Below are 15,851 nucleotides of genomic sequence, written 5' to 3' on the forward strand. Positions count from 1 at the left end.
TGATTTTTATATTAACCACTGACATTAAACATTGAGCTGCCTTCTGTTCAGATGTATAAGTCGTACAGGCCTGAACAGGGTAGCAGACAAATAAAATAACTCCATAACATGTACAGGTAATTCTTATTCAAAATTATAGGGCTACATGAACAGAATGCACTTTAATACTTAAATTTATTTATTCCACTGTTTTGGACAATAACAAGATATTGGAATTACTTTAAAATTTATCCTTCAAATGTAAGGTAGATTTTCAATTAATGGAACATCAAAACAGTTATCTACGATATTCTGACTCATGACATCACGATTGTAATGACGTCATGATCACATGCCAGAGTTTAGGATGTCATAAATTACAATTGATTAGGTGTATATTGTAACAATGTAGATCAAATGTACATTTCTAGCAGCAAACTTACCTGGTAGTTTGGCTTTAAAAACTTGACCTAACAACAAAAACTTACCTTAACAACATAAATATTTTACTGTTGGTTAAGTAGTTTATTTTTTGTTTAGTGAACCATGACATGATCCACATTATAGAAGTGTAACAGATGAGGAAAAATGCACGGGCAGACGGGGGTTCGAACCCCGTACCCTCCGAACTGTAGACGGACGCTCTACCAATTGAGCTACCTGGTCGCCAACGATCGACCCGTTCCAGTGACGCTACAGTAGCGTTATTACCTTTGTAATTGATGTAGACAAGGTCTATGGCCTGCAGCCTGAACGCTTTAGCACATGTTACGACTTTCTGTCGGGCGTACATCAGCTCCGCAGCATCAGGAGTTCTTGTAGCACCTTCCAAACAACATCACATCACGTTAACTTAACTTCAGTGATTCAAAGCACTGTTACTGTGCTGTAAACACAGAATTCAACGTTCAGTTTCCTTCTGGAATGTACATGGAAATATTTAGACACGGTTTTCCTTTTTAAATGTGTTCTCGGCCTCTTAGACTATGCTTATCTCATTAACTCTTTTTTCATCATGTTCCAGGAGGAAGCCTCAAACACACACCAGAGTTTTTATAGCTCATTTTGCAGACTAAAAATGTGTATAAATGAAATAAATTGTAGACCCTTTTTATCAGAAGCCATAGATATTTTAACCTTATCACGAATATTTATAATTCAGATAGTATGTACCACCCTGTCAAGTTTAAAGGAACAGCTGAAAAGTATACTTTATTGGGTTTTAGCTGCTTACTGTTCAACCTTATCTTGTTATTAGTAATATTTCTAACTGTAGTATATTATCACACCTTGTAATCAAATCTTTTATTGGACTTACGGGGTCTATTGAATTGAAAAAAAAAAAAATATGTAAAGATTCACAAAAATATTTACCAATATCTGCACAAAAATCGTCCGACCCGAAGACGACTCCTGCTAGATTGAAGAGTCCCTCTGAGTTTGTCAGTTCTATTGTCTTCCTGAGGATTTCGGTGAGATTGATAAGACCTATTGCACTCTCCACAAACGTTATCAGCTGTAACTTCTGTTCCTGTGTCCGGCCCTTTAGTGATTCCTTCAAATTGTCTGTAAACTGAAGCACAGTCAAATATCATATCTAATTTATAGTATAGTCATTCTAAATATTTCAGCAAAACATCAATGTTTGAGATGAAAATGGATATTTATCAACCCCAAGACAACAACACTTTATAATTAATAAGACTCAATTAATGCAATTTTTACTGTAAAGTACAATTTTACATGTTATATTCAAATATAACAAAAGCGAGCTTAATCCTGATGTGTCAACATCCTTGATTAACTCATTCACCCCTGAAATTCTGTAATGAACTATTCCAATCTTTGAATTGGATGAGTTCAAATGTGTCTTCAGGCTGTATATATATAGCTAGGGGTGATTAAGTTAAGGAAATACAAGTAAACAAGGGAAGTAACTCTGTTAGCCTTTTACGGTTAATGGGTGGAGCTGTTGTAACTACTATCAGTAGTGTTAATGCAAGAATGCTGTATGCCAATTAAATACTAATATCAGACAGTTTCCAATCAGTCTTGAATAATTTAAAGTTTTAGCATTAAACAAGAAACTACAGAAGTAAACCGATTTATTTTTAAAACTTATTTTACAACAATTTTTTATTGTTGGTTGTTGGGTTAAAATGTGAGTATACTGGAGTAATTAGCGAATCAAACACTAGCTAGCCATCTTTGATAAAGGAGAGTGTGTTATTCACTGTGCAACCCATCCATCATTTTAATGGTTATATTCGTAATAAAGAAATTAAGAGGAAAGTATAACTTTTCAAAGCCTGAATACTGTATAAAAGTGGCGGGACTCTTTCTCTTAACTTAAAATCAACATATTCCATGTTTATCAAGATGGTCAACTAATATCAGGTTTGTTACAGAGCACTGTCCAATGGAATACCTTGAACAGTAAGAAAATGTGATGACACGAATACCAATATTTGTTTTGGAGAATTTCCTGAAACTTAAAATTGATAGAAGTCCCACATAATGATTTTAAGAACAAAACCAATTCCTCTCGTTAAAATGTAATTTGATTATTGATTGTCTTCAGGAAACTTCATAGTCTACATTTGTAATATACTTGTAAACGAAACTGCATATAATATGTTTTATCCTGGCTTACTAAAAAACATAATCCAGTAAATGTGTTTTTCTGTTACAAAAACATGTATACAATCAGAAAAATACGAACAAATTAGAACTCTTCTTTGTTGTAAGATACAACTCAGCATCGGTACCCTCTAACTCAGTGTATGCTTGAACTTTGACCCGTAGGTGCATCAGTTCAGATTGTTGCCTAATACGTAATACCTATAGGAGCACTTGACTTTGGTGTAACAAAAGCTTTGGATCAGGTGAAATTTTTGGACTGACCCTAGGTTATATCTCAATTCTTACCTGGTACATTTCCTCTGGTCTGTTCACCTTGGGAAGCATGATGGTCTGAGGCATGCGGTCAGCCCTGAATATGACCTTGAGGTCATCCTCTATCAAACCACTGTCCACAGAATTGACCCTGACCACACACTCTGTCCGACCAAAGTCCAGTTTGTCCAGCATCTTCTTAATGGTGTTCCGAGCTTCCTCCTGTATATCAAAACAAGTTCATTACCATCTTTTGTCATGATAGATATATCTTGAAATGAAGAAATTTATTAAAAGCAAAAGAGCTAAACGAATGTAATTGCAAGATGTCTGGAATATGCTGAATGTACATACATGGATGTAGAAATTACACAAACTATGACAAGCAGAAAAGACCATATGCTATTGTAGACAACTGTTCCCTAATGATAAGGTACATGACAGTATTCATCAACCCAGATAGTTCATTTTACATGTCATTTCACCCCATCTATTGACATCGAGTCTTATTGGAATATATTCAGTCACATTAATTTTTTTTTTTAATTCAAAAGAAACCCAAGGTCAAAGTTAATTCATGAACAACTGTATTAATCAGATATAAGTTTTTAACAAAATTTAATTCAGTAATATATGCTGTATATGATCGATCATAACAACTTTATACTTGCCTCATCTGTATTTTCAGCAGTTTTATTTCAAACATATTAAATTCGCTATGTGTTGACTTTGTTTTCCTATTTACGCTTTTACTTAATTGCTATAAATACATATGTACATAATGTATCTGACAGCAAGATTAAGTAAAGAATTGTCCTACCAAAACCATTCTACAGATACAAGCTACCTATCCCTTTTACATACCTTCTGACTTAAAATAAGTGTCTATCAATTATGGTGTTTTTTTTAGTATTTCGGAATGTCTTAAATATTTATTTTCCAATATTGCTATGTAGGGTTCTTATAAGGTCAGCTACAGACCATGGTACAATATATTTCTTTTTCAAGGGCACGAAGGCAAAACCTTAAATAAGGAATGTATTTTTAGTGAATTATTTGACCGCTAAACTTTCAGCCTTAAATTCAGTTTCATAGTTTTTTATACCCCTGCTTTGACGAAGTGTGGCATCCTAAATGGATGTCTGACTGTGAACTTAATTTGACTATTGGCCTTGACCTCAAACGCTGTAGATATGTGGGGAGTGGGGTTTCTGTGAATCCCAGGCTTCAAGTTAAATCTGGGTTTTTTTAGGTGTTTTTTTAATAATCGGTTCAGCCTAGTATATTAACTTTAATGATTGTATCGAACCTTTCTATTGATGGCCACACCATCCTCACAGTCCATCACAGCACAGTCCACGTTTAAACCAGCAATCTTTTGTAGTTTCCGCTCATCATTTCCCGGAACATACAGCACTGCTCTACGAGGGGTGTATTTATCAGTGGGCAGTGTATCTGTACAACTGGAGAGTTGTCTCCCTTGGCCTATGGGGTGTTCATGCTGGCGCCAGCCAAGTGTCTTAATTTGGCCGCAGGACATGCAACGAGTATAACATTTTTGTAGACGTCTTGTCAATGTCAACATCCTTTTAAAATTAAGTGTCCCCTTCATTATTTGTATCAGTCTGTTACACAGCTGCTATAATGACCTGTAAATATATAAACAGCTAGATTATAAGTAAAGAATTGCCCTAACAAGTTGACTACGATAAACCATTGGAATTATAATAACAGTCAGAAAACCTGTGATCTTCTTAACATTTTAGATTGAATTCACAAGACCCATTAGAAAAATTGAGGAATATTGAAACCATATACATACACACATTGTATTATACATTAATTCTGAGAACGCATAAATCTCCCCGTGGAAATTAAAGTTGGCAGGTATGCATTGGGATGTCATGGGGCCAACAAGATATGGAGTACAGTATAACAGAGGCTGACAAAGCTTGGGATGTCATGGGGGCCAACAAGATATATGGAGTATAACAGAGGCTGACAAAGCTTGGGCTGTCATGGGGGCCAACAAGATATGGAGTATAACAGGGGCTGACAAAGCTTGGGATGTCATGGGGGCCAACAAGATATGGAGTATAATATAGGCTGACAAAGCTTGGGATGTCATGGGGGCCAAAAAGATATGGAGTATAACAGAGGCTGACAAAGCTAGGAATGTCATGGGGGCCAACAAGATATGGAGTATAACAGAGGCTGACAAAGCTTGGAATGTCATGGGGGCCAACAAGATATGGAGTATAATAGAGGCTGACAAAGCTTGGGATGTCAGGGGGGCCAACAAGATATATGGAGTATAACAGAGGCTGACAAAGCTTGGGATGTCATGGGGGCCAACAAGATATGGAGTATAACAGAGGCTGACAAAGCTTGGGATGTCATATGGGGCCAACAAGATATGGAGTATAACAGAGGCTGACAAAGCTTGGAATGTCATGGGGGCCAACAAGACTGGGGGGTATCACATTAGGGCAAACAATATTGGAGGATGTCATTAGGGGCTAACAAGTCTGGTGGAGCAAACAAGCTTAAGACTTCGGAGAGGTCATACTCACTGGGCTACCAAACCAGGATATTGAATGTCATCATATGGCCCAGGGGCTAACAGTGAGGCCTGGCAGGAACATCATAAGGTGGTCAGTTAGGTCGTTTCGCCCTAAATCCTGTACGCCCACGGTTGTTTCGCAATTAAACTTGTTTTACCTAAAAATATTTTAAGGTTGAATTTAAGTCCTGTATAGTTGTGCATGTATGGCTAAAATTATTATAGTCTAATTTGATGTTTTTTCTAGCTAGGTCTCCCTCAGCTTTTTTTTAATTATAAGACTCGTTTAAGATTTGTATATGGTCGACCAGATCTATAGATCTGCACATACAATGTACATGATATGTAGCATGACATTGCAAGACATTGCTTGTGAAACTAGGGACTTAGATCTATAATTATGTGGTGAAACATGAAAATTAAGTAATTCTTTTTAATAATAAAAAAATATTTCAACTGATATTCATCGAAACAAACCGTAGTGTGAACGGGATTTTGGGCGAAACAAGACTACATAGGTCAGAGCTGTATCAATTAAATCCGCATTAAAGCCATTTTGGTCTCTGTGGAGATAGATAGCAAATAGAAATATAAACTTGTAGCTGAACTAAAGGGGGCCGACCGCTGCAGGTAGCTCAATCTCAAATAGAGTTTGGAGGTTCCATGTTCTAATCCAGACCTGAACGTACTTTATTCTCTCCAGTTACAAACTGTACTGGTAACTAGTTTATATATATTTGTAGCAATACATATCCGTCTTATCTCATTGGAGGTGATCACCGTGTCAAACCTATGGCCGAAACTTATAATGGTAGGCGAACCGTCACAGTTCAGTCTAGGACGAATGACACATACCTTTACGCTAAATAAAGATTACGTCGTCTATTCCTTACAGCTGTTTTAACAGAGAAATAACAAATAGTTGACACCTCAAAGCCAGCAACAATGTCCAGAGGTAGGCTATCGGATCTTCTTCATAATAATGTTGTGATAGATGGCGCTTATATTATCTTCCGGAAGTTAATTTCTATGTTTGATCACGTGACAATGTATTTTTAATAGCTCGACGGCAGGAGAGGAGATGTTGGTTTCGTTCTGTCAAAAATGCACCACTGCAGTCAAATAAGAAAATGTTGAGGTAGGTGCATTATACACGCAGAATAGAACCCTGTTTTAAAGTGCCAGTGCCACAATTACTGCCTGTTTCGACCGCCATCTGGGTCCAAACTTTGAGATGACAGATGCTGGAATTGGGATGAATCAGCATCCATGTTTCGTCTGCACCAGGTATCTCGCCGGTAATCTTGTCAGATTATTATTTCCACTGCAAATTATGCCATTTCATCAGCTTAGATTATGTTGACGATGCAGATTATTATATTGTATCAGTGTTTATTTATATTTTATTGGGATATCGAAACAGATGAATCATCTACAATTTTCTTCGAAGGGCAAATTATGCCATTTCTGGTCATAGCAAATATAATCTTGTTGTCGAAACAGCAATTTACGGTGTATGGACGTTGGGATATATTGCTTTAAATGNTTCACCATTTCCCTCAATTTTTCCCCACCTTAAAAAAAACCCTGGAAATTTGGAAACCCCCCAGATAGGTTTCTGGATCCGCCACTGAATGTAAACGAAATATCATCTTGGAAACGAATTGTAATCTTTGTGTTTTCAACACTTTCACTTTAAGTACATGCATGGAATTATGATATGTATACCTATATAGCTATCAATACATACATAATCTTGCATAATGTGTCTTAATTATGTATCACTGACATGGTCACCTGTTTACTTATAATGTTTTGTAAATAACACTTTTTATGTCTTGGTAATATTAAATGAAAGTGAAAATGTTATAATTTATTATGTTAAACATCCCATACATGTATATAAACTGGACACTGGTCGATCATCGGCCCAGGTAATACAATCAATTATAGTATCCGTGTGAGTTCGAAGGTCCTGGGTTTGAATTCATTCTGTCCATCACATTTTCTCTTTCCTGTTTGGATTTGGTGCCCTACGATAAATATACCCATAGATCTAGAATTAAGGTAGATAAGGGTCGATCTTCTGTGTCTTCAATTTCAAAAACTTTGTTGAAAAGTGAGGAATAATACATAGCAGAACTAAAAGGGGTCAATCGCTTATGTCCATGAAGGGGACTCAATTGGTTAATTAAGGCATCCGTCTAGAGTTCAGATGTCCTGGGTTCGAATCCTTGTCTGGTCGTTGCATTTTTCTTTTCCTCTACATGTTCTGACTCGCAAATTTTTAACGGACTGCTGTCATCTTTTAAGTAATTACCTTCATTGATAAACTCGGATGCTTTTAATGTAGGTGTGTTTTAATTTACAGTCGTTACCATAGCTGTCATCCCTCCCTCATAAGGAGGGAGACTCCCTCATGTTAACCAGTTTTTACTGTTCTCCCTCGATATACTCCCTCATTCAAGTCCAAAATCACACAAACTCAAAATCTACATCCTGTGGTCAAATGATCTCCTAGTTACTGCAGGGGGTATGTAACATTTGATCATAACAGGTGTGTCTGAATCAAGTGAATGCTTTATGGAGTTATTATGATACATAAAAAGGGAAAGATAAATTGAGCAGAGCAGTTTCAGTCACATTTCACGCACTTTCTCCCTCATTGGAAATGTGGAATCAGGGAGATCTCCCTCATTGGAAATGTGGAATGAGGGAGATCTCCCTCATTGGAAATGTGGAATGAGGGACAGATCTTCCTCATTGGAGGTTTCAGAGGTTGACACCTATGCACTAACATACACTCACTATCAGATAAATTCAGCTGAACAGGGTTGATCACAGCTGATCTGACCTTGTATCAGATACATTGAAGAGAGACCTTTAAGAATTCGGTTGTCCTATTAATACCATTTTTTGAAACCTGGTCAGAGTGACTCTTTGTAACGGGTCTATCATTGTCAGTGACCAGGTATAAGCTGATTAAAATGGAGTTTTTGTCTGGAGTTCGGTTTCGAATCCCGAACTGACCCAATTTTTACCTCTTGCTATAGTTATGCCTACATGTATATTTGTAGCCAGAGTAGCTACCCCCTTTTTTCCTCGTACATTGTGGATACCCGAACCTTCATTGCATTATTGTTGTCTTTGGGACATACAAGGGTTACAGTATTATGTAGTGGGACTGGGCCTGATAAAGTATACCTCCTGACTAGTGATGGGCTGATGATGGATTATGTAATCAAAAATTGATTGATTTGTCCTTTCAGATTCCGATTATCGATTACAAATTCCATAATCGATATAATCTGTTCATCATTGAAATCAAAATACTTAAATGTCTTCCATGTAATTAATAAATATGCTTTGAAAGTCAAATATTCTTATGGTTTATAAATATATACTACAGTGTATATGATTGATAAAAATGCATAAAAATTGCTTGATAACCATTCATTATAAAAGAACAAAACCTAATGTATAGTGAACAACTCTGTCTATTGATGTAACAGTAGTGTTCTCACTTTATTTTGGTATTCAGTCCCATAAACTTAAAAACCGATCATGAAATCGATCATCGATCGGTTTACTACATCCGATTACAAACCGATTATCGATTTTGATTTTAAACCGATTGCCCATCACTGCCTCTGACCGGTTTAGACCGATTGCCCATCACTGCCTCTAACCGGTTTAGACCGATTGCCCATCACTGCCTCTGACCGGAACCAGAAAGCTTAGTCAGTTAGAATGTCCATCTGGGTCAGAATTCCAGAGTTAGACTGTTGCATTGTATTTTAATGTCTTCTCCATACAAATAAATAGAATCAGGCAGTCACTGTAGATGGGAAATGTACATGCTTATTTCATGTGTGTTGCTTTGATCTGTTCCTGCAGCGCTTCACTTAGGGGTCAGACTGCAGTTTGTGTGCTGACTCATCATGCAATGGTTGTGTGAAGTATGTGACTTTATATAAAATAGAATTGTTGGTTGCAATAGGTTCAATTCTAATGAAAGAATAGTGCTTAGCATTGTGATAATATCAATTTGAATTGAAAATATTAAATATAGTGTTTATGATATTCCAAGGTCATACCTGTATACATGTACACTATCTGATGAACTGCTGACATGGTGCCTTAATTTGTATATAACTGTCTGTTTCCAGGTTTTAATGTTATCTGTTTTAGGTGTATTTTGGTCGGGTTGGGTAAATTGATTAACAGCACTTGTTGATAATCAGTAACAGGTTTTCTCTCTTGTCTCTACCAATGATCTTATCTCATTCCAGTGATCTCATACAGGTGACATCCTCTCATACTGGTGACTTCATCTCTTACTGGTGACATCATCTCATACGGGTGACCTCATCTCATACTGGTGACCTCATCTCATACTGGTGACATCCTGTCATACGGGTGACCTCATCTCATACTGGTGACCTCATCTCATACTGGTGAATTCATCTCATATTGGTGACCTCATCTCATACTGGTGACCTCCTCTCATACTGGTGACCTCATCTCATACAGGTGACATCCTCTCATACTGGTGACATCCTCTCATACTGGTGACCTCATCTCATACTGGTGACCTCATCTCATACTGGTGACTTCATCTCATACTGGTGACTTCATCTCATATTGGTGACCTCATCTCATACTGGTGACCTCCTCTCATACTGGTGACCTCATCTCATACAGGTGACATCCTCTCATACTGGTGACATCCTCTCATACTGGTGACCTCATCTCATACTGGTGACCTCATCTCATACTGGTGACTTCATCTCATATTGGTGACTTCATCTCATACTGGTGACCTCATCTCATACTGGTGACTTCATCTCATACTGGTGACTTCATCTCATACTGGTGACCTCATCTCATACTGGTGACCTCATCTCATACTGGTGACTTCATCTCATACTGGTGACTTCATCTCATACTGGTGACCTCATCTCATACTGGTGACCTCATCTCATACTGGTGACTTCATCTCATACTGGTGACCTCATCTCATACTGGTGACCTCATCTCATACTGGTGACTTCATCTCATACTGGTGACCTCATCTCATACTGGTGACCTCATCTCATACTGGTGACTTCATCTCATACTGGTGACCTCATCTCATACTGGTGACCTCATCTCATACTGGTGACTTCATCTCATACTGGTGACCTCATCTCATACTGGTGACCTCATCTCATACTGGTGACTTCATCTCATACTGGTGACCTCATCTCATACTGGTGACCTCATCTCATACTGGTGACTTCATCTCATACTGGTGACCTCATCTCATACTGGTGACCTCATCTCATACTGGTGACTTCATCTCATACTGGTGACCTCATCTCATACTGGTGACCTCATCTCATACTGGTGACTTCATCTCATACTGGTGACCTCATCTCATACTGGTGACCTCATCTCATACTGGTGACTTCATCTCATACTGGTGACCTCATCTCATACTGGTGACCTCATCTCATACTGGTGACTTCATCTCATACTGGTGACCTCATCTCATACTGGTGACCTCATCTCATACTGGTGACTTCATCTCATACTGGTGACCTCATCTCATACTGGTGACCTCATCTCATACTGGTGACTTCATCTCATACTGGTGACCTCATCTCATACTGGTGACCTCATCTCATACTGGTGACTTCATCTCATACTGGTGACCTCATCTCATACTGGTGACCTCATCTCATACTGGTGACTTCATCTCATACTGGTGACCTCATCTCATACTGGTGACCTCATCTCATACTGGTGACTTCATCTCATACTGGTGACTTCATCTCATACTGGTGACCTCATCTCATACTGGTGACCTCATCTCATACTGGTGACTTCATCTCATACTGGTGACTTCATCTCATACTGGTGACCTCATCTCATACTGGTGACCTCATCTCATACTGGTGACTTCATCTCATACTGGTGACTTCATCTCATACTGGTGACCTCATCTCATACTGGTGACCTCATCTCATACTGGTGACTTCATCTCATACTGGTGACTTCATCTCATACTGGTGACCTCATCTCATACTGGTGACCTCATCTCATACTGGTGACTTCATCTCATACTGGTGACTTCATCTCATACTGGTGACCTCATCTCATACTGGTGACCTCATCTCATACTGGTGACTTCATCTCATACTGGTGACTTCATCTCATACTGGTGACCTCATCTCATACTGGTGACCTCATCTCATACTGGTGACTTCATCTCATACTGGTGACTTCATCTCATACTGGTGACCTCATCTCATACTGGTGACCTCATCTCATACTGGTGACTTCATCTCATACTGGTGACTTCATCTCATACTGGTGACCTCATCTCATACTGGTGACCTCATCTCATACTGGTGACTTCATCTCATACTGGTGACTTCATCTCATACTGGTGACCTCATCTCATACTGGTGACCTCATCTCATACTGGTGACTTCATCTCATACTGGTGACTTCATCTCATACTGGTGACCTCATCTCATACTGGTGACCTCATCTCATACTGGTGACTTCATCTCATACTGGTGACTTCATCTCATACTGGTGACCTCATCTCATACTGGTGACCTCATCTCATACTGGTGACTTCATCTCATACTGGTGACTTCATCTCATACTGGTGACCTCATCTCATACTGGTGACCTCATCTCATACTGGTGACTTCATCTCATACTGGTGACTTCATCTCATACTGGTGACTTCATCTCATACTGGTGACCTCATCTCATACTGGTGACCTCATCTCATACTGGTGACTTCATCTCATACTGGTGACTTCATCTCATACTGGTGACCTCATCTCATACTGGTGACCTCATCTCATACTGGTGACTTCATCTCATACTGGTGACTTCATCTCATACTGGTGACCTCATCTCATACTGGTGACCTCATCTCATACTGGTGACTTCATCTCATACTGGTGACTTCATCTCATACTGGTGACCTCATCTCATACTGGTGACCTCATCTCATACTGGTGACTTCATCTCATACTGGTGACTTCATCTCATACTGGTGACCTCATCTCATACTGGTGACCTCATCTCATACTGGTGACTTCATCTCATACTGGTGACTTCATCTCATACTGGTGACCTCATCTCATACTGGTGACCTCATCTCATACTGGTGACTTCATCTCATACTGGTGACTTCATCTCATACTGGTGACTTCATCTCATACTGGTGACCTCATCTCATACTGGTGACCTCATCTCATACTGGTGACTTCATCTCATACTGGTGACTTCATCTCATACTGGTGACCTCATCTCATACTGGTGACCTCATCTCATACTGGTGACTTCATCTCATACTGGTGACTTCATCTCATACTGGTGACCTCATCTCATACTGGTGACCTCATCTCATACTGGTGACTTCATCTCATACTGGTGACTTCATCTCATACTGGTGACCTCATCTCATACTGGTGACCTCATCTCATACTGGTGACTTCATCTCATACTGGTGACTTCATCTCATACTGGTGACCTCATCTCATACTGGTGACCTCATCTCATACTGGTGACTTCATCTCATACTGGTGACTTCATCTCATACTGGTGACCTCATCTCATACTGGTGACCTCATCTCATACTGGTGACTTCATCTCATACTGGTGACTTCATCTCATACTGGTGACCTCATCTCATACTGGTGACCTCATCTCATACTGGTGACTTCATCTCATACTGGTGACTTCATCTCATACTGGTGACCTCATCTCATACTGGTGACCTCATCTCATACTGGTGACTTCATCTCATACTGGTGACTTCATCTCATACTGGTGACCTCATCTCATACTGGTGACCTCATCTCATACTGGTGACTTCATCTCATACTGGTGACTTCATCTCATACTGGTGACCTCATCTCATACTGGTGACCTCATCTCATACTGGTGACTTCATCTCATACTGGTGACTTCATCTCATACTGGTGACCTCATCTCATACTGGTGACCTCATCTCATACTGGTGACTTCATCTCATACTGGTGACTTCATCTCATACTGGTGACCTCATCTCATACTGGTGACCTCATCTCATACTGGTGACTTCATCTCATACTGGTGACTTCATCTCATACTGGTGACCTCATCTCATACTGGTGACCTCATCTCATACTGGTGACTTCATCTCATACTGGTGACTTCATCTCATACTGGTGACCTCATCTCATACTGGTGACCTCATCTCATACTGGTGACTTCATCTCATACTGGTGACTTCATCTCATACTGGTGACCTCATCTCATACTGGTGACCTCATCTCATACTGGTGACTTCATCTCATACTGGTGACTTCATCTCATACTGGTGACCTCATCTCATACTGGTGACCTCATCTCATACTGGTGACTTCATCTCATACTGGTGACTTCATCTCATACTGGTGACTTCATCTCATACTGGTGACCTCATCTCATACTGGTGACCTCATCTCATACTGGTGACTTCATCTCATACTGGTGACTTCATCTCATACTGGTGACCTCATCTCATACTGGTGACCTCATCTCATACTGGTGACTTCATCTCATACTGGTGACTTCATCTCATACTGGTGACCTCATCTCATACTGGTGACCTCATCTCATACTGGTGACTTCATCTCATACTGGTGACTTCATCTCATACTGGTGACCTCATCTCATACTGGTGACCTCATCTCATACTGGTGACTTCATCTCATACTGGTGACCTCATCTCATACTGGTGACCTCATCTCATACTAGTGACATCCTCTCATACTGGTGACCTCATCTCATACTGGTGACCTCACCTCATCTCATACTGGTGACCTCATCTCATACTGGTGACATCCTTTCATACTGGTGACTTCATCTCATACCGGTGACATCCTCTCATACTTGTGACCTCATCTCATACTGGTGACCCAATCTCATAGTGGTGACATCATCTCATACTGGTGACATCCTCTCATACTGGTGACCTCATCTCATACTGGGGACATCCTTTCATACTGGTGACTTCATCTCATACTGGTGACCTCATCTCATACTGGTGACCTCATCTCATACTGGTGACCTCATCTCATATTGGTGACATACTATCATACAGGTGACATCCTCTCATACTTGTGACCTCATCTCATATTGGTGACCTAATCTCATACTGGTGACCTGATCTCATACGGGTGACATCCTCTCATACTGGTGACCTCATCTCTTACTGGTGACCTCATATCATATGTGTGACCTCATCTCATGCTGGTGACCTCATCTCATACTGGTGACCTCATCTCATACTGGTGACCTCATCTCATACTGGTGACTTCATCTCATACTGGTGACCTCATCTCATACTTGTGACCTCATCTCATGCTGGTGACCTCATCTCATACTGGTGACCTCATCTCATACTGGTGACCTCATCTCATACTTGTGACCTCATCTTATCTCCTTAGATATTTTCATTTCACATAGGTATAATCCTTTTTCATCTGATACAGGTGACCTCATTAGGTGATCTTATAATGATGTCCCATAAATGTGATCTCATCGGTAATCCCAATGATCATAGAGTTTTTTTCATCTTGAGCTCTTGAATATCCTGTACAAATTGTCTTAAACATTTTACTGCATTATTTATAAAATGAATCTTTTTTTTTGTAGGAGGATGCTGACCTCAGCACATCATTGCGCTGGTCGTTGAGAGCTGACCGTGGTCAGTTAGAACTGACCGTGACTTTGTGAGTCCTGTTACTGCTGTCATCATGTTGAAGGATATTATCATTCAGAAACTGCAGCAGTACATTGGGAAATATGTGGAGAACATTGACCCTGAGAAACTCAACTACAGCATCTTAAAGGGTGAGGTCACACTGGGGTCACAGTTAACGTTATAAACTACTTTATATATATTGAATTGGGGTTTGTGTAGAATTTGTTCCCTTACAACTCGTGGTTCAGGTTATAAAGTGTTATCCATAAATGTATTCTTGTTAAATCTTTCAATGGTGATAAAGTCACAATNATACAAGACCGGAACCTGAAAGTGTATTTTCCCTCGTTTTTACAATAATAATATTGTCATACACACAACATTATAATAACTTATATAGACCCGCACACGTTCGCTGTTCCACTTTCAGCGTACCATTTGCGTAGCATTTCCGTACCGTTTGTGTAGCACTTGCGTATCACTTGCGTAGCATTTCCGTAGTACTTCCGTACCATTACCGTAGCATTTCCGTAGCATTTGCGTAGCGTTTCCGTAGCACTTCCGTATCGTTTCCGTAGCATTTGCGTCTACATCTTTCCATTTAAAAAGCGTTTGTGAAACGTTCAGTCGAAAATTTTACGGAATATATATTTTTCGAAACGAATTGTAAAAAAA

At 39.4% G+C, this 15,851-nt stretch overlaps 2 protein-coding genes and 1 non-coding gene across 7 annotated transcripts in view; 1 reads left to right on the forward strand and 2 right to left on the reverse strand.

Moving 5' to 3' along the window:
• LOC110453182 (citrate lyase subunit beta-like protein, mitochondrial) overlaps nucleotides 1-15,851 on the reverse strand; it is a 31,709-nt gene that overhangs the window by 8,475 nt on the left and 7,383 nt on the right. For 2 of the 5 annotated variants that reach the window (XM_021502060.1, XM_021502054.1), the window contains exons 2-5: nucleotides 4,184-4,523; nucleotides 2,908-3,096; nucleotides 1,354-1,552; nucleotides 691-804 (exon numbers count right to left, since the gene is read on the reverse strand). In XM_021502060.1, the coding sequence (XP_021357735.1) occupies nucleotides 691-804; nucleotides 1,354-1,552; nucleotides 2,908-3,096; nucleotides 4,184-4,486 (805 nt within the window). In that variant the 5' untranslated portion in view covers nucleotides 4,487-4,523. Of the gene's footprint in view, nucleotides 1-690; nucleotides 805-1,353; nucleotides 1,553-2,907; nucleotides 3,097-4,183; nucleotides 4,524-5,447; nucleotides 5,596-6,292; nucleotides 6,472-15,851 lie in introns of those variants that run through there. The other 3 variants (XM_021502041.1, XM_021502035.1, XM_021502047.1) reach the window with 3 other exon arrangements.
• Nucleotides 573-645, reverse strand: Trnac-aca. The gene has a single exon. It is a non-coding gene; the product is annotated as a tRNA-Cys (tRNA).
• LOC110453134 (vacuolar protein sorting-associated protein 13A-like) overlaps nucleotides 6,496-15,851 on the forward strand; it is a gene marked incomplete at its 3' end in the record, with an annotated part of 105,976 nt that continues 96,620 nt past the window's right edge. The window contains exons 1-2 of the mRNA XM_021501984.1: nucleotides 6,496-6,735; nucleotides 15,128-15,325. Of these exons, the coding sequence (XP_021357659.1) occupies nucleotides 15,229-15,325 (97 nt within the window). The remainder of the gene's footprint in view (nucleotides 6,736-15,127; nucleotides 15,326-15,851) is intronic.

The sequence above is a fragment of the Mizuhopecten yessoensis genome, unplaced genomic scaffold (genome assembly GCF_002113885.1).
Source record: "Mizuhopecten yessoensis strain PY_sf001 unplaced genomic scaffold, ASM211388v2 scaffold827, whole genome shotgun sequence".
NCBI lineage: Eukaryota > Metazoa > Mollusca > Bivalvia > Pectinida > Pectinidae > Mizuhopecten > Mizuhopecten yessoensis.